Here is an 18,708-nt window from a genome sequence, read left to right as displayed (position 1 = left end):
AATACTAGAACATGGTATTTTTATTTCCATGCTGCTGTAGAGGTTCTGAGAGACTACTAAATATGGGAGAGTTAAAAAGTAAGATCATAATTAATGAGCATTGACTTCCTTTGAGAAGTGTTGGTATGGCTTCTAAATTAAGCAACAGCAAGAGAAGCACATGAGCGAGGACTTAAGTTGCATTAACTTCAAATCCCAGGTCTGTTCATGTATTTGGATAGAAAATGAAATGCAAGGCTGAGGAGTGCATCTATTCAAAAGAGGTTCTTAATCTCACATGGCCTTACTGCAAGCATCTCTCTATGTAGGGATGGACGGTCTTCTGGTGAATACATGGGACAGAGGAATAAAGTTGGGCCTTCCAGAGAGACCTTCCCCACTCATCGTTTTCTCCCTTTCTCTAGACTGGGATGAGAAAGTGACCATTTCCAGGTCACCCTGAGCCCACGCACAATCACACTCCTTCCACAGAGCTTGGAAAAGGCAGCACAGGGAAAGCTGATTATCAGGCTGAAAATAAAGATCTCAATTTTTGCATGTGAGACAGCTACCAGGCACTAGCCAGCCCTCCATTTTACCTCCTACCACTACCCTCCTCCTGCGTTGCAGCTCCACCACCAAGCAGTGCAAAGTGAGCACCATGACTTCTCCTCCCACCCTGGTTTAAACAGTCAAACCCTGCAAACCCATACCTGCCCGACCCCAAAGTATGACGTCCAGGGCCTTCACCTGCTCACCCTCACCACTCTCCTCCATCAAGTCTGCCCGGCTGGTGCCGGCAGAGGTTGCTCTCCACAAATTGAGGGGAGCGCGGCTTTATCTTTTGTTAATCCGCCAGCAAAGAGCTGATGACCTGCAGTAAGGCAGATTAATTTCCGCTAGGAAAATGCAAAACTCTCCACAACGCCATGAGCAACTAATCGCTTGCATATTTAAACATCCTAGACTCGCTAGAATTTCACGATGGAGCCAGTGACAGAGCAAATGTCGGGGCGCATAACCAATGGCATTGTCAGTCGTGATTAATCAGCATCTCCACCAGGCTAGCGGCCAATTAGAATTTACCATAATAAGGAGGTGACAGCCGGCGTTGCTAAGCGACCGCTGTCTATAGAGCTGGGAGAGCCAGACACATTTAGATGTTACTGTGGATTTCGACAGCGGCATGTCAAAACAACACAAGCGTCTGCCCAGTGGAAAATTTTACAACCCAGGACTGGGCACCAGAGTGAGGCATGGTTTCCTTTCAGAATAAAATACATAAAGGAAGAGGTATTTTTTTGTTGTAGGGTTTTTTTTATTCCCCCTTGAAAGAAGACTTTAACTAGTCAATCATTTATCTGCGTTTAATTAAGAGATATCGTGTCACTGGAATAGGACTTTGTTACTGGGTAATGGGTTCCCATGACTAAGTAAATGCTGAGACATTTATAGGAAATTAGCAGCAGGTCAGTGCGGAGACATTTATTTTCAGTCAGAGGTATTTATCTGGCAATGACATTCTGTTCCAGTGACTTATTTTATTATATGAGAGGATTAAAGAATAAAAGGAGGAGGGGGGGGAAGGAGATGGAGAAATGAAAATAGACTGACAGCAGTTCCCGTGTTAACGTGAGAGCTGCTGACTCTGCAAATCACAAAAAGCTATGTTCCAACTGGGAGCAATAACCTTTCTCATACTTTAGCTTACTCCTAACAGGGCAGGGGGGATGAAGGTGTAAGGGTCCTTTTTGAGTTTGCTACACTTTTATGGACAAACTGGTTTATATAGAGAAAGACGGAGGATCATATCCCCAGATGAGCTATTCTGATTTTCACCAGTCTATGACCTGGACCACACCGTACATACGCTCTACTGCGCATGCTCTTCAGGTCTAAATAAACTGGCGCAAAGTAGCAGGTTTTACCCATCCTTAATATGGACCTATATAAAGTAGATGCCTGCACAAAAGAAAACAACTATGTCTTCTAAATTATGAAAGCAGCACCGTCTACACCTTACCTCTTTCAGTTTGGTATCGCTGAAGGCTGGGGTCAGGAGGCTCCGGACATACTTCCATCTGTCATCACGAAGACAAAGGATGCTGTCGAGCATTGGCTTGGAAATCAAGTTCGGCTTCTAAGTCAAAAGAAAACATGATTCAGTTTTAACACAAATGCAACTTGAGCTACTCAAGACTCTGGAACTTGGAAAGATTGGCCATGAATGGCGTTGCACTGCTGTCCCACGATGAGAGAGGTTCAAATCAGTTCCAAACACCAAGCTAAACATGGATGAGGCTGGAGAAAATTTCTTTTTTGCTGCATGCATTTCCTCTTGGGCTTGTAAAAGCCCCGGGCCAGTCCAGTAACTCCTTGCTCAGACTGTTCTGGTTCTGCCGTTCCTGGTGTTCTCCTGCAATTGCCAGTTCTCCTTTGCTGAACCCTGGCTTCTTTCCTCCCTTTCTAAGGTGACTAGCAAGAGGACCTGTCAACACTCCCTCTCCGCGTGACATGAGTGCCAACGCACCGCACGCAGGTGTCAGTGGGGGACACGATTTCTGGTGACAGCTGGTATGTCAGACTGTTACATGCATTTTAAAAGTCTTCAGAAAATATGTTGATTAGAAAGCAAGTCCCAGTCCTTACTCTATCTATAAGGAACACTCCCACTAAGAAGTTGTGGCGTGGGACTCCTAAAGCTTCAGCAGTTGGTGAAATATAGTAGTTTAAAGCATTGCCCCATGAAGTTCTGCACCGAGATGATTGCTATGGATTTGCTAAATTTTAATCCCCCCCACCAACTAAGAAATCCCTGTGCAGAGAATAGTGATATTCACCAAGGAGTATAAGAATAAAAAAGGTGAAAGAGGAATCGTGTCAGAAAACAACGCAATTACACCTGGAAGAGGCATCAGGAGATGTCCAGTCCCATAGCAGAATCTACTACAACTTATATTATTTTGCCATAGGATTTTTCCGAATTGTTCTTGAAGGCCTCCAACAATGGAGATTCAATAACCTCCCCATGCAAACTCTTCCAGTGCTGGCCTACTCCCACCATGATAGCACCATCACCCTTGCTGGAACTTATGGTCTTTAGTCTTTGTGCCATCACAGGCATAGAAAACAGGTTATTCTCTCCCTCTTTACAGCAGCCCATACACACAGAAGGCTATAATAACCACTAATCATATTGCTGCCATCTACCCCAAATACCCAAACACCAATTTGCTCAATACATACTTATCAGTCATGTTATCTGGGACCATTTGTTCAGTCTTGTTGCTGTCCCTCTGCATAGTCTTGTTGATTTACATCTTTCTCAAGGTATAATCCCTGTGACTTGACATGGTACTCCAGACAAGGAAGGATTTTTTTTTTTTTTTTTTCATACGTTCTGCAAGCTATATTCCTCTCTATTCACCCCAGAATACTACATACCACAGCATGACAATGTCAACTCATGTACTGGCTTGTGGGTCCCTGCAACTCTCAGACTTTTTTCTGAATAACTGCTCCCTAAGAAGTTATTCCCTGGCCTTTATCATTAAAGTTAGTTACTCCTAAGAGTGGTATATAGAACATGTCCTTATTGAACTGCAACCATTCTTTTTATGATTACTTCTCCAACTGATCAAGACCACTTTGAATTGTAGCCCTTTCTTTCATGGCACCTTTTATCCTTACCATCTTAGTGCCTTCTATATACACTGCTATTGCACTCAGTGCCATCATCTAAACCATTAACAAAAGTACAGAATAGCACTTGCAAAGAAGCCACCTCTGGGACCCTCCCAGCTCATGCTTCCCTTCTCTGTTCCTAAACACTTTCCAAGGCATCTTCAATCAGTATTCCAGGTATCGTACAGCAACGTCCCCCAGGCAAACCATCCTAAAACTGGTGTGTGGTTGGAAGGCGTACACCTCTGTAGATATCAGGCTGTACAGAGACAATCACGTACGCATGTGAAATCTTCTGGCACACAGGCCTCTGCCGACCTTCCCAGGGTAGCAGTGGCAGTACAGTCCCTCATATTATCAGTAACAGCAGTATATACTTTACTGGGAAAGACTCAAATAAACCAAAGACACTTTGGCCTTCCCAGTGCCATCTGTTGATCCCTTTCACCCTCTAACATTTTCTTTCAGTCCTTCTTTTATTACTAATGTACATGAAAAATGAGTTCCTACCACCTGTTACACACCTGGATACCTTCCTCTCATTTTGTGCTTTGAGACTTCTGATTTTATTGTCCCTACGTGCTATTTTTTTATCCTTGTTCTTGGAAATCTGACCTACTTCCCACTCTGTAAAAAAACTTCTTCTCTTCAGGGGCCATGAAGAGCTGACAGTTTAGCTACACTGGTCTTCTACTGCACCTCCTTAACTCTCTTCCTTATTGGAGGAGTTTGCACTTAATATCTTTTCTTTAAGGAGCTGCCAGCTCTCCTTAACACCTTTTTCCTTTACACTTGCCAGACTCTTGCTACACTGCATAAGCTTGTAAAATGCAGAAGCCTATTTTATATTGCAAACAGGCTAATGGGATAGTTTTACATTCTCAGCAACACCACCCAGTGTAGTAAACTAATGTCACTGAGCTGACACTACAGACCAGTTTTGAGCAAAGATGAGCTGTTTTCAAGTAGAAGAGTACATAACGGGATATTAGGCTGAAGGAAGAGACTGACTCAGGTACTGTCATCAGATGACTACTGTAAGATAAAGTATGGGCACATTTTTAATGTATACATAGAATATCCTATTTTGTGCAATAACATGGAAAATTTGGGACAGGCTGTCAAAGCTGAAATGGTTTGGACTGTTTTCTCTGATTATCCTCTTTAAATAAATGATCCGTTTTCTAACCTGTCAGTGGGGATCTGTTCCGAGGATCAGAAGTGAAGCTAGAGAGATCATCACTCAATGGAGCGCTGCCTTATTTGTTACAGATATTCAAAGGCGTAGTAGAATCAGAAGAAAGAGGCTCCAGACAACTGGAAATAAGCATCATCCTTGGAGAAAGTACTGTATGCTAGCCTCTGCTCCACAGTTCTTGTGTGCTGCTAGGGAAGCCCTTTACACTAAATCTTGACTCAGCTGGTCACCAAATAAGTATTCCTTATTTCTTTGGTCTTCAGTTTCAAGCCCAGAAACTGATTGCAGAGCTCCTGAACACTCACTAATGCCACTGAAATCAACAACACGGAAAGTGCATTGATCACACAAAATGCATTAGTCCAAGAAATCAGGTCATTGAATGGGGCCCCCAAATTAGCAAACACTCTCTGTCCTGTGCTTCAACCACCAGCCTTCACTCCTGTTTTATAAAGTGGAGATATCGCATCACCTCCTCAGAACTGCTAACAAAACATTAACATTTCTGAGGCACTCAGAAACTACAATGAAAGAGCAGAATAACAATTCCCACAAAGAAATGACTGATTTTGTCTTCCAAGCAAGGTTTGAATAGAGTACAGAAAAAAAAAAAAAAGGAAAAAATTACAGGGCAACACTTGGAAAAGTATTTTGCATCCACTCCTAAATTGAAGGCTGCCCAATCTGTGCACTCTATAAGACAAATCTCCTCTGGAAGACAAGGCTCCACTTAGATAATAATAGATGTGATATAAATCTGACTGCATTTGCCTTGAAAGCAAAAACCTAAAACCAAACATTCACCCTAAAAAATGCTCCTAATTGCATAAAAACTGTATATAGCGTATTCACAGAGAGGGGCCCAGTTAGTGAACAAAAAGCATGTTAACTATAATGCTATACCTAAAACACTAACCATAGCACTGCCTTTTTAGCACTCTACTTTATGTCAGTAATGCTCCCTTAACATATTTTTGGTGTGTATAGTATTATATACATATAAACGCTGCAAGGAAAGAAAGACAATTTTGGCCATGAATTATTTTACTCTGTCTCTTTAAACTGGGTACACAAAAACATGTTTGTGTTTATTGGAATAGCATCAGCGTGACTGACAGTGTATAGCGGATTTCATTTATCAGGTTTTCCTTATCGTTTCTGCAAACACTTTCCTCCTAATTGCATAACCTATGTTACAGGTTCATATAGCAGAAATGAAAATGGATTTGGTATGAGAATGAGCCTGAAGTATCCTAGTGAAAGATGAAGTGTCACCTCTCTCCGAATGGACAAAGTACTAGCTGTATCTGAGAATTCTTGAGCCTATAAAAATCACTAAAAAAATTACCATGGGAGGCAGCTATAATATTTTCAGGGGTGGGATTTTGGCTTTTAGGTGGGAAAGGAGGTTGCTTTTAAGTCAAAGGCAATCATACTCGTATTCCATCTAGCATTATCTAAATACTCAACAACTGCTCTGCGCTTCCTTCTCCTGTGTAATCAACCATTTCTGACTGCGGTACAGTAATGCTGCATGAAAACTACTGGCAGTATGGTAATCTGCTGCAGCATACCTGCACAGTGCTACCGAGTTCCCACAATCACAGACGTGCCATCAGAAACAACAAAGAAAATTGGAGGGATTTGCTTCCAAACAAATCCTTTAAAACACCAGTGCTTTTAAAACAGAAGACAAAATAATGTTTGCAGATGAGCAGCATCTTTCCAACTGATGCAGGAATTCCCTCCCCATTAAGCTGTTCCTTAGGCTGACCCTTCAGACCCAGTTATTGGCTTGTTTGTCCCTGAGTCAATTTAGATTGCTGTGTATTGCTAAATAATTCAGGCAAGTGACTCTTCTCTGGCTCTGAGGCCAAGTGGTACAGAACACCTCCTATCCCTGAGGTTAAAGCACTTTCCCCGAAGAGAATGGCCATATCCAAACTGCTTATGGTCACAGTGCATGTTCACCTCCTGAACTGTGCCCAGACCATGCCTGGGGGACAACTAATCAATACAGGGCAAAACCATGCTAAGAAGCATATCAATATGGACATTTGTAGGACCTACTCATGCACTAATATCCTGTCCCTGTTTTATTCAGGAGTATAACTGCAGCCTTGTGTGATTCATAAATCATTTGTTCCTTTTCTGAGTTCGTCACTAGCAGGCTAGACTAAACCTCTGGCAGCCAGCAATGACTGCCTGGAGAAGGAGGAAGGGTAGCAGCACCACGATGTTCCCTCAGAAACCTTCTCTTCTTCCTTTGGTAGAAAAATGAGGGATGAAGGTTTGCAACCAGCAGAAGAAAGTTAACGCAGCCACACACTCTTAAAATATCCTGAATAGGTGAATCTTCAAAGAATCTAAAGGGCACCTCTAAAGACCTTTAAAAAGCTACTAGCTCCAAAACCTACAATATAAACTATTCACCTCCATAGAACCAGCTGCTAATCTACTCCACGTGCTTTGACAACACAGCAAGAAATGAAACTCTATAAAACAGGATCTCAGAAACTTTGTTATCTTAAATGACTTAATCATAGCCTAGTGCTAACAAAACCAATCAAAAAAGATTTACCTCTGCTAGAGCCAACCCTCAGCCCTGAAAGCCTGGTGAGATTCAAACAAGAAACTAAGCTCTAGCACACCCAAAATCCCAAATCCTAACAATAACTCCAACATTAATTCTGTCATTAGTCATACCTAGCAAACACCATTTGCCTTCATGTAAGTCCTCAGCTTTCTTCTAGCCCTGCAGGCTTTGCAGGATCCAGCTTTAACTGGAATCCCATGCCCACACTCCCCTGAACTCTAGCCCTAATCTCAACCCTACAACCCATGTTAATGAGAGCCATTTGCTCCTCTCACCTCCAGCCTTTCTTCTGTACATTGCAGTATCCAGGGTTAAATCCAGCTCTGGGTTCCCCTCACCCCCACCCTTTTCGGGGAAATTTTTGGGGTATGTTCCCAATGCAAGGTGTCGTCCTTTTCCCAGCCCTCGGGCATGCCATGCAGTATCTGTGATAGCTCTAGGGGAAACAGGTCTGGGCTTTCTCTCCCTGGGTGAGCTCCAGAAGTGATGAGCAGGCAGCAGCGCTGGCACATCAGTGGGTTAATTTGTTCATCATCTTATTTTCAAAGAGGGTTGCTGTCCTTCTGTTGCTAAAGGTGCACTTGCAAATAGGTATTACCATCCTGCTCAAGAAATTGCATTTTTAAATTGAATTTAATGAAATGAAATTTAATGAAAAACCAGAGAGAAAGTTTGTAGCATGAAGACAAGACTCTGTCCTCACACCTCGGACAGGAATTATTCATAGAATCTTTTCATAAGATTACTTGTTCAACCCTGCTTGTACCAGTTGATTGACTGGTCATCACCACCAGTTCAGCCAGCAGGTGGAACCAGTACGCCCATGAACCGATCAGATGGTATTTCATCCAGCCAGTGGCAGTGACGTGACACTTACAGATCAACATAACACTTCCTATTAAAAAAAAGTAACAGGGGAAAAAAAAAAAACCCAACCCTGAGATATCTCCAGGAACACATCTTACCAAGCCTGCAGTAAGTGGATCATGAAAGTGGGAAGGCAGAGGATGCCTCCATATACTAGTTTTAAAAATTCCCTGTTGGTAAACTGATACAGTATATTCCTTCAAACTTGCTTGGTATTTTTTAAGAGGTAAAGTCATGCTCAGCCTTCCCTGCATTCACGACATTCAGGGACACATTGTGTAGTGGTTTCTGGTTGAACCAGGTGAGCACTGTGTTGCATGTTATTAAAAACAAAACAGAGTTGGTTTATGTCATATACCCTGTAGCTGATTATCATTTACATCTAGCAGGTTCCTGCTTACACAGATGTTATAGCTACATCTCTTCAAAACGCGTAGCACTTTTCTCTTCACAAACCGTCATTATATTGGAGCAAGACTCAACTCCTTACCCAAAGACCATAGCCTTCATGGAGGGCAAAGGCCTGGCATTGCTTACTGAGCACCATGCCCACGTGGGAAACCACTGGGTCTGTCCCATCCCTCTGCTCCGCCTGCAAAGGGCCTCCCACCCATATAACACCAGAGGCGATCCCTACACACAGGTGTTGTCTCTCCCAGAGCAGGCTCACTCTTCATTTGCCTTTCCAAAACTCCATATCCAAATCCTCAGCTGCCACACACCCCACACTGCCGCTCCTGAGTGACTGAAGTCGGTCATTCCTTGACCATTAAAACTGCGCACACACATTTCTTCACAAACACTTTCCCAAAAACCCTCCCAGATCATCATGAACCCTGCTGATAGTCTATTACAATTTTTTCCCCTCTATAAAAGGCCATTTAAAACAAGTTTGATTTTAGTATCTATGATTTAGGATGTGTTCTTATGGCTGCAGAGAGGAAAAGAAAATCACCAAACTAACTCCAAAAAGCTTATGTTGCTTTGCAATTTCATAAAAGTGTCTAGTAAAAGTTTTTAGCTTAATTTGAAACCAACATGCTTGCGGAGAAGGGAAGAAAATATCCATGCATTATCTCTTTCATTAAGCTTTTAGGTTCTCCTTGGTCATTCAGATACTTCAAAAGTGTGTTACAAGGTAGAATTGGTTTCAGCGATTACAGCAATTGTCTTCCACTCTACTGTATAGATCAGACTATACAAAAAGGCATCTCCAAGCCCATTCCTTTGTTGTCAAGTCAGGATCTTCAGCAACCGACTAATTGCTACTGTTCGTCATTACTCATTGGAAAAAGGGCACAGCCAACACCAGCTTACAAGTAGATACTGGCTTTTTTTCCTTTCTGTGGCAAGCAGCCTGGAAACATCTGTTCTTGTCCTCGCAAATATTCTCTTAAGTCATGGTTTTGTCAATAGAAACCAAAGCGAGTCATTGCAGTGAGGTAAATATAACCATTCATAAATGCTAAAACAAACACATATGGCCTCCTGCAGTATGACCCAGACTGATGCAAGTCACACATCATTCCATTTGTTGGTGTAAGCAAGATCAAAATTAAGTCCACGCCTTCATCAGTTTGCATATGGCAGTCAGTTTGGGGGTCAAAACAATCAAATCAAAAGTATTTACTGTTAATTAATTAGAAGTTTTGGTATTACAAAAAAAATCAGGTTGTACTAGAGAACCTGTGCTCTGTATGCAGATTCTGCTGTGCTGAGAAGCAGATTTTAAACACAATGTTTAAATATACTTTCTAGCTGATGTAATGGGACTTTTTAATGTTGGATAAAGTCATAAGACTATTAAAAGCCTCTCTGTTTATGCACACTTTTCCTAGAGGAAAGGTTGAGGACCAGAAGGTTCCTTTTACAGATTGTAAGGAGAATTTTGAGAAAAACTGTCCCCAATAACTTTTGCTACAGCTATATTCCCCTGCTTTCAAATATTGGCGTATATAGGAATGGCAGGCGATACCTATAAGAACTTGGGCTAGATTTTTCCCTTACATAGGAACATCATATTCCATAGCCTGCTCATTCAGAGAGATTACTCCAGCACGCTTGGAGATTCTGGAGAATACCAAGAGAGATTGTAAGTACTACCCAGCCTCCCACTGCCTGTCCTCTAGGCTGCTGACCCCTGTCATAATCCTGAACCAAATGCCTTGGGTCTGCAGCTAGATACCTCAGAAGAGGATTCACCAAAGCTGAGAACAGAGTTTTCCAAGCTGCTGTGACAGCAATGCAGGAAGAGTCCCACACCTCCCTAGAGCCCCACCACCTCCCTTCTCATGAACATCGTAACACAATGCACTCCAGAAGAGAGGCCACTTCAGCTGTGATCAGGGATTACTCCCTTTATTTCAACTGAAAAGTGAAGGAAGTCATGGTGGTGACTCTCTTTCATAACGTCTCTGAGGGAACCAAACTCACACATGGGAGAAAAAGCTGTAATTTCTTCCTGGGGAGAAGGATGGGAAGAAGAGTAAGGAAATAAGAATAATGAAGAAGGAAAGAACTATCACAGCAGGAGTACAGGCTAGGGGAAGGTGCAGGGAGGGATAGTCCCAAACCCTCCTGTCCTTGCCTGGGAATACTTAGAAGTAAACTGAGAATGAACCTAGAACATGCATTCCCCTTGTGAAATGGGCTACAGTCCCAGTCCCTCTCCAAAGTCTGTTTATATAAAACTATCATTAGACAAAGATACATGAGTAATATTTTGCAGTAGTATCTGAAACCTTGGCCTCTGTGATCAGTAATATTTTGTAGCACTATCTGAAACCTTGGCCTCCCTGATCCAGATGACTACCCTATTAGGCTGCAGAGATTCACCAACTTCTCTCTCATGAATGCCAAAGACCACATGGAATATGGAGTAGCTTCAACACATAAGGCTGCAAGTGCATCTTCCCCAAGAATCACCTACAGATTGCTAGGTAGGGCACTTCCCAGAGAGATGAGATGAGCACCTTGGAACGATTTCCAGGAGAAAAATGCATGAAAGCCTTTTTCATGCACTCTGGGCAGCTCCCCTTGTCACGGGGGACTGTACTGAAGAGGCCCAGTTCCATCACCTTTTCCTGGAAGGAACATGTTTGCTGCTGCTACTTTTTCTTCAGAGCCTGAACCACTAGCCAGTTTCGAAGGTATCTGTGAGGTCCACCTCCTCTTGAAACATCATATGCATAGGTCTCCTAGGCTGAACATGAGGTAGGTCTCAAAACCGCTAAGCACTTTGGCACCAAAGTGCTTTTGATGCTGCTTAGAAAAAGAATTGCAGGTGCCTGAGAAACATCAGTGTTGAAATCACCAACTCCAGGGGACTCAAGACACTTTCAAGCACTAGGTATGGCTGAGCAAGGGTTCTTAATCTGTATTTTCAAATTAAGCTCCTCAAATGGTGGTTAAATGCTTAAGACTTTCTGATTACTAGCAGAGGCAAACTAGACAGGTGAAGGGCAGACTTACCAATGGCTTAGTTTAAAAATATTACTTATATGAAAAACTTCTCTTCAGAGCAAAGTATATATGAAATAAATGAAAAAGTGACATTTTTATATATTATTGACAATTTTGGTTTGAACTTTTTCACTTAGATGTTGTAATATAGAAACAAAATTATAAACAGGCCAGTCTAGCTTAAAATCTCAAAGCACTGATAAACACTAAAAGTAAACGAGTAAGTAGTAAAGTATGACCAAAAGCTGAGAGTCTTTTCAAAGGGTTTCTATCAGTCTTCCAAGTTCCCATGCAGCACCTAAAAGTTGTTGCCTAATATCCCATTTTCTGTGTGACAACATCCTGATAAACAAAATATACTTCAAACTGTCATTTATCTAATTTGAAACTGAACATTTGGAATCTATACTTCAGACCAATGATCTCCAGTATGTATGAAACAACTCAAGGAAAAAGTATTTCACCTTTTTCAAAAGGAAATTTGAAATTTGAGAATGACATCAAACAAAGAAAATAAAAGTTTGCTTGTGAAGACTCCTCATGGTTTTCAAAAATACAAATAGGTTCAAGATGCTATTTAAATCAAATTACTGGAAGAAAAGGTCTATTAAAAATTAAAAACATGGATGCAACCTCCAGCTCAGGAAGTCCAAAAGCCATGGACAGTCAGATGTTAGGGGCTATTCTGTAGGAAATACCACTCTGCACTTGCCCTGTTCTGCTCTTTCTCTAAGCATCTGCTGCTAGTCAGAGACAGAGCACTGCCTGGCCAAATATCTCTCTCTTTATGTTCGTTTTCCTTTGAATAGTCATTCAGAAAGAAAACTCCAGGTCAGCTGTAATAGCAGCACGACAAGCTGTCAACAAATTACATTTGCAATATCCGCTTAACTGAAGAATTTGAATTCCCTGCCCGCTACTTCACAATTGTTTCTAATTACATTGAATGTATATTTACACATCAGGGAAAAAAACAAACTTCGTGTATTAAGATCTCCACATCTATCTGTCAAAACACTAATGCATTTTCCTGATAGTAGTAGCTGGTTTTGTGCCTCATTTATTTGTCCCTCAAGAAGAGCTAGGCTATAAAACTTTGTAAATAGTTGCATAACACACTTTCCACTTTCAGGGTTTTATCTTCCAAGATTTTGTATTTGTGGTTATTTGTCTGGTTTCAATCAAGTAAAAAAAAAAAAAAAAAAAAATCCTAATTTATCAAAGCATGTCAAAACATGCTCATAATGCTTATATGAAATAGCATTTATTCATTTGACTCTCACAAATTAATTTGAGCACATCGAGAATTAAGTGTTTGTCATAAGATAATTTCAACAATAATAAAGTCCTATTGCGTACAGATAATATTACAGGACTTATCGTGAGTTCCCTGGAGCTCACAATTTCAGTAAAACAGCCTCACTTCCCAAACAACCTGTAACCAGACTGTTCCTCACATCGCTCTTACTTGATTTCTTCCAGGAGAGCAGCTAAAATGCTCCTCTGAGTATCAGCAAGTACCTTGTTCAAAATAAATTAACAGTATCAGCTACTTTTACATTCTCAAACATATTAGGCTTGTAATAGCAAGCAGTGCAGATTATGAAGCGTGAAGCACATCACCATATCCTGTCATCTTAAGAGAGTTCTAGGAGAAGATAAAATTTAAAAACAACCAAAAATTCCATAGATTGGAGCCCACGGGTCCCTTTCTTGCAAAACAGGCCTCCTTCAGGCAACGCAGCATTGGGAGGGCCGGTTTCACCACCCCATTGCTTCAGTTTTACTGTGTTGTCACCGTGACATGGAACTAGAGGGATGGGTCAGATCCCAAATTCTTCCCCCTTTATGTTGCCCAAAAAAACAGCGCTAGCATTTCAGGAGCAGACAAGCTGGAAGCTCAGCAAACGCACACTCGGACAGAGCAGCATTTGGGATTTAGATTCTCTTTCATCGAGTGCCCAGGGAAGGAGCGTGTGCCAGCCGTGAGAATGAAACACCTGCAACCTTGCACGGAGTATTAACCCCACGACAGCCAGGTGCACACGGAAAGACAACAGGAAACTCGAGTGGAGGTTGCCATAGTCCTGCCGCCTGCTGGGACTTCCCGTTTGAAGGAGAAAACCGGACTCACTCTCTAGAAGACCACACATCCAGTGAAATTGCCAGGCTGCCCCCATACTCGGCGCGCACATCACACTTGATGGCATGCACCTAGCGTTTTTGCAGGTTATCGGTATCTGCACTTCTAAGCCCAGCTTTCCTGGTGAGTGGGAGGAGGAGAAAGGAAAGGGTTTTAGTTTCCAACCATCAGTGCTGGCCAGCGCAGCACACGCTCCCACATCACAAGAACTCATTTTGCATCTGCACAGCTGCTTCTCCCACATCTGAGGTCGGTGCTGAATCCCCCCCAGCATCCAACAGCCTGATAAATAAAAGGGATCTTGAAATTGAAAAAATAACCCTCTGCAACATGTCTAAAACCCTGCTGAAATTTTTACTTAGAATAAATCTTAACCCTGGGACCAGCCTGAGTTCTTACAGCTAAAACTGACTGTGCACTGCCAATATAATATAAAAGCTAGCACGAGCACCAAGGGAAGAGCTGAAAAAAGTGAGGAAATGAGAGCTGCCCCGCTTGACCACTGAGGAGGGAAAAACCAAGGCTGCGCCATCCAAAAGCTGGGGCATCCAGAGAATGTCTACTCTGACATGGTAAAACACCAATTAGGGAGGAGGCGTTCCCTCTAAAAACTCAAATCAAACATGAAACAAAATAAAACCAGAGGCGGTTAGAGAAACTTAAATAAAGCCGCATGGTTGAGAGAAACTGGAAATACTGCAAAATCAATTTGTTTTTCCAGGCTTTCTGGAAGAAAAAAATGGAGAAAAGTTCCAACAAAATATCTTGTTATATATGTTTTTGGAACAAAATAACTTTACTTTGCAAATTGAAACAACTTCGACTTCTTTTTTACATTAGAAGCTGTAACTGAAACAAAATGTTCCAATCCACTTTTTATTTTTATTTTGGCTTTTGACTCTTCAAAATCAGCCAAAACATGAAACTTCTACCTTCCACACATTTCCTAATCAAATCTCAGAAAACATTGAGGGCCATGTAAGGTATATATTTTTTTTTAATTCTTGATGCTGGTAGTATAGCATGCCATCTATTCCTACTGCAGTCAATTACAACTATATTAAGAGGAAATTAAGAGAGCAAAATAAAGCGTTAAAAGGTTTGAAAGTCTTAGACTGAGTGCAGTCTTTGTATCCTATAGCATATGCAAAAATGGGTCTAATCCTTTAGTTATGTTATCCTATACTATTTTTTCCCCACAGGATCTTTATTTGATTTTGCAAATGTAACATCTATAAAGAAAATAATGTCCTGAAAGGTTTTAATATTACATATATATATATATATATAAAAAAATATCTCATGTGAAATGGATCAGTCACAAACTCAGGATTCTCAACCTTTAGACACAGAGCTCACATGACAACTTGTGGAAGAAGTCAGTGATCTGTAGAGCCCTGTCACCAGAGAGCGATACTAGCAAGTGAGTTTCCTTGTTCTTTAATAATTTTTGTTGAGTCTGTGTTTACTGAGATTCTTCAGGGCTTTATAAACTTAAGCATTTTGGTCAGATTTTCAAAGTGGTTTTTATATCCAGCCCTTACACTAGAGGGAACAAACCCAAAGTCAAAGACTTTGGGCTTATTTTTCCCCACAATGGATAAATCTGCTCTGATTCTGAATTCTCTCAGCGCCAGGAGGCACACAAGGCACGAACATCGTTCTTCCACTTCGATCGGTCTGCGGCTGCGTGCTCTGGAGTCCCAAGGACCACAGCGCAGTCTTCTGTTGGTTTTTTCCTCAAGACATGACCGATCCAGTTCCATCTCCTCCTCCTCACTTCATTACTGATTTTCTCCATCTCCGCCATTTTGGGTGTTTTTTTTTGAAAGTTGATGCTCGTCGTTTCTGCAACTTTTTATTTTTTTTTTCCGGGAGGAAGTAGTTGGCCTCCTGCCCAACCCCCATGACTTGGAGGGCCAGTGGTTTTTCTGTCAGGGTGGCCTTCCCTTAGGCTGCGTTGGTTCGCGGCACCTTCTTCAATTTTATCCGGTGCACCCTCCAGAGAGGGATCCCCTATCCACCACCCAGGGGACGCGCCTTCTAGCCGTGCAGCCCCAGCCGAAGGACAATGGATAAATAACCCTATATTTTCCCTAAAATAAAACAGTGAGACCATTTTGACTGAAAAATTCTAAATGGAAAATATTAATTGAAGCAGTTAAAGTTTGATAATCTACTGAGAGGTAAACATTGTAATGGAAGACATTGGGCAACTTTAATTATAGATACCACCATTGCCTTTGCTACTATGCAGCTTCTTTGGAACTGATGAAATACCAGTATAGTCCTGATGACATTAAAACGTGACTGAAGGTCAACGACTGGTTAAACTGGAATGTTTCTGAGCCATTGTTAAATTATTCAGAATTATTTTAGGAAAGCTGCATAAAAAGTGCAAGAGTGCAGTTTTAGCTTCATCTAAATGCGCATACTGAAAATGGAAAAGGAAATGGGGAAACTGTCCTTTGCAATTGCCTTGAAAAGGGAAAAAAAGAATATCTTGTGTATTTTCAACTTACAATTAATCTAGCAGCGGAGAACAGTGCAAGATAGTTCTTGTTTTTACTACTTACTTCCCCAAACCCTTTTCTGCAAGAGCAAGCATGAAGGAAAAGAAGAAGAATGGGACATTATTTCAGTAAAGAATGTAGTTATTTTAGTTTCTATTGCTTAACACCAACTGGCAGGAGTAAATAATTAACAATGATCAACAATCCTTTTCTTTTGCTGCAGGATAGCTGTTTCCTGATCCGTGTATATATCTGTTGCCGTGTATGTGTCCGTGGGGCTAAATGGAGCCTCCTCTAACCATCACCGAGGTTTCAGAAACAGGTGAATCAACATGAAAATGAGCAGTGGCCAGGTGTGCTCAAAGTAGGGAGCACTTGTTATGCTGGAGAGCTGGCAGCAAGCTATGCAGTGTGAAGACTTGAATTTTACACCTCTCCTCCTCTTTCCTTTTTCTTTTGAGTGTGGGGAATTTAACGCTGACGAAAAGTCAGCAGCACTGGCCAATGCTCTGCAACTTTCCTTGGTCGTGGTCGGGAGCATTGCGTGCGCAGCGCAGCGCTTCCCCAGCGCCTGCATAACACACTGCAGCGTGGTCCCTTCCTAAGGCTCAGACCAGCCAACTATTTGCTATCAACTATTTACAACAAATGGTGCCAAGATATGTGGTTGCTATATAAACAAAGAATTCTCACTGGAGACTAAAATAAGACCTGCCGACTCATTTTTCACTTATGATCTATAAGATTTATAGCTGCAACACACTGTCAGTGGTAAGGAGCACATCGTTTCTAAACATCCTTTCCCATGGAAGCTTTACTCTTACAGAATGAACATTACATAGAGTACGATAACAAGCAAAAAACCAGGATGGCAAAAATTTTTGCTTAGAAGAAATCTACTGGGGTTAATTGCTAGGTAATTTTGTAAAGATCAGAAGACAACTTTCCAGGCTCTGGTCAGAGAACCACTACAAAAACAGCTGCATCAATTTAAGATGCTACTACCCCATCAGCTGTTAGCCACCTCCCATCTATTAGAGATTACCACCATTGAAATGGAGCTGGTGGAGCCCGTGTGAGCTCTCATCATCTGCTTCAGTGCCGAGTCAGCCTGCATAGTTTTGAAAAAGTCTGCATTGATCCATAAACTGAGATGGATTAGCTTCTGAGCTGAACCAGATGAGGAATGCTCACATGATCCATTCTGCAGACCTTGCTGTGGGAATAGTGAACCCAGCTAAGACATCTTAACAAAAGGTTGTTACCATTGTGTTAGATAAGAATATTACCATTATATCAAAAAAAAAGGAAAGGAAAAAAACCTTTCATATGTTTAAGTTCAAATATAAACATAAAGACAGGTAAATGGATTAAGCTATCTGAATGAATGACTAAAGAGAGAATTATTCCCACTATTTTTGAGATCACAATACTACTTTTAAACGACTTAAAATGAAGAGCAGAGGCTTGCAAGGATTAGTATAATAATGCCCACGTGTATCACATTAACTTTCACTGAAGAGGAATGAACTTCACTTACACACACACAAGTCCCCAAATATAACTCCTATCACACTCAAAACAAAAAGCTCATCCATGAAAAAAAGTCACCTGCTTGCATAATAGTTAACAGAAAGGATTAAAAAGTGGTGGGGGGGAACTGAGTTGTAGCCAATGGAGCCATTAGGAGAAACAACGCTCAGATACATCCTCTGGCACTGGAAGTCACCACAGCACTGGTTGCTGGAGACTGGGCAGATAAGCAGAAGAAAGATTGCTGTCACCGTCTGTCTTGCTATTATGCTAGTCTTTTGACTTCTGCTGCTGGCCACTTTTGAAAGAGGACACTCAGCTAGGCTACACAGATCTCAGGCATGATACATGACAACCATTCAAACTATCGTATATTGCCGTGTCCCATCTGCTCCAATGCTCAGTGCTGAACTTCTAGGCTTCTGGGTAGGTACGTGTAAATCACTTCTCTGTGCTGTGAAACATCACTTGCATAGACCTGAACGGGTTCCTCTACCATCAGATGCTTCAAAAGGACTTTTTGTTCATGAGCAGGTGAGTTATCTCCAAATGCGGATAAGGACATGAAGACAAAGCAAAGTACTGGGTCTGAACTCTGATTGCTCAAGTATGTAAAAAAGTCAACTTGAATGTTGTGATCTGAGCCTATGTCAATTCTGGAACAAGTGACAAACTAATTACTCTTCTCCCAACAAAAGCAGACTGGGAAAGACAGGAATCGAAGGACATGACT

At 41.6% G+C, this 18,708-nt stretch overlaps 1 protein-coding gene across 2 annotated transcripts in view; it reads right to left on the bottom strand.

Moving 5' to 3' along the window:
• Positions 1 to 18,708, bottom strand: part of TBXAS1 (thromboxane A synthase 1) — a 237,000-nt gene that overhangs the window by 100,972 nt on the left and 117,320 nt on the right. For both annotated transcript variants that reach the window (XM_082308784.1, XM_082308785.1), the window contains exon 6: positions 2,003 to 2,119. In XM_082308784.1, coding sequence (XP_082164910.1) covers positions 2,003 to 2,119 — 117 coding nt within the window. The remainder of the gene's footprint in view (positions 1 to 2,002; positions 2,120 to 18,708) is intronic.

This window comes from Platalea leucorodia (genome assembly GCF_965183815.1).
Source record: "Platalea leucorodia genome assembly, chromosome: 4".
Classification (NCBI taxonomy): domain Eukaryota; kingdom Metazoa; phylum Chordata; class Aves; order Pelecaniformes; family Threskiornithidae; genus Platalea; species Platalea leucorodia.
This window is presented reverse-complemented; position numbering and strand designations above follow the sequence as displayed.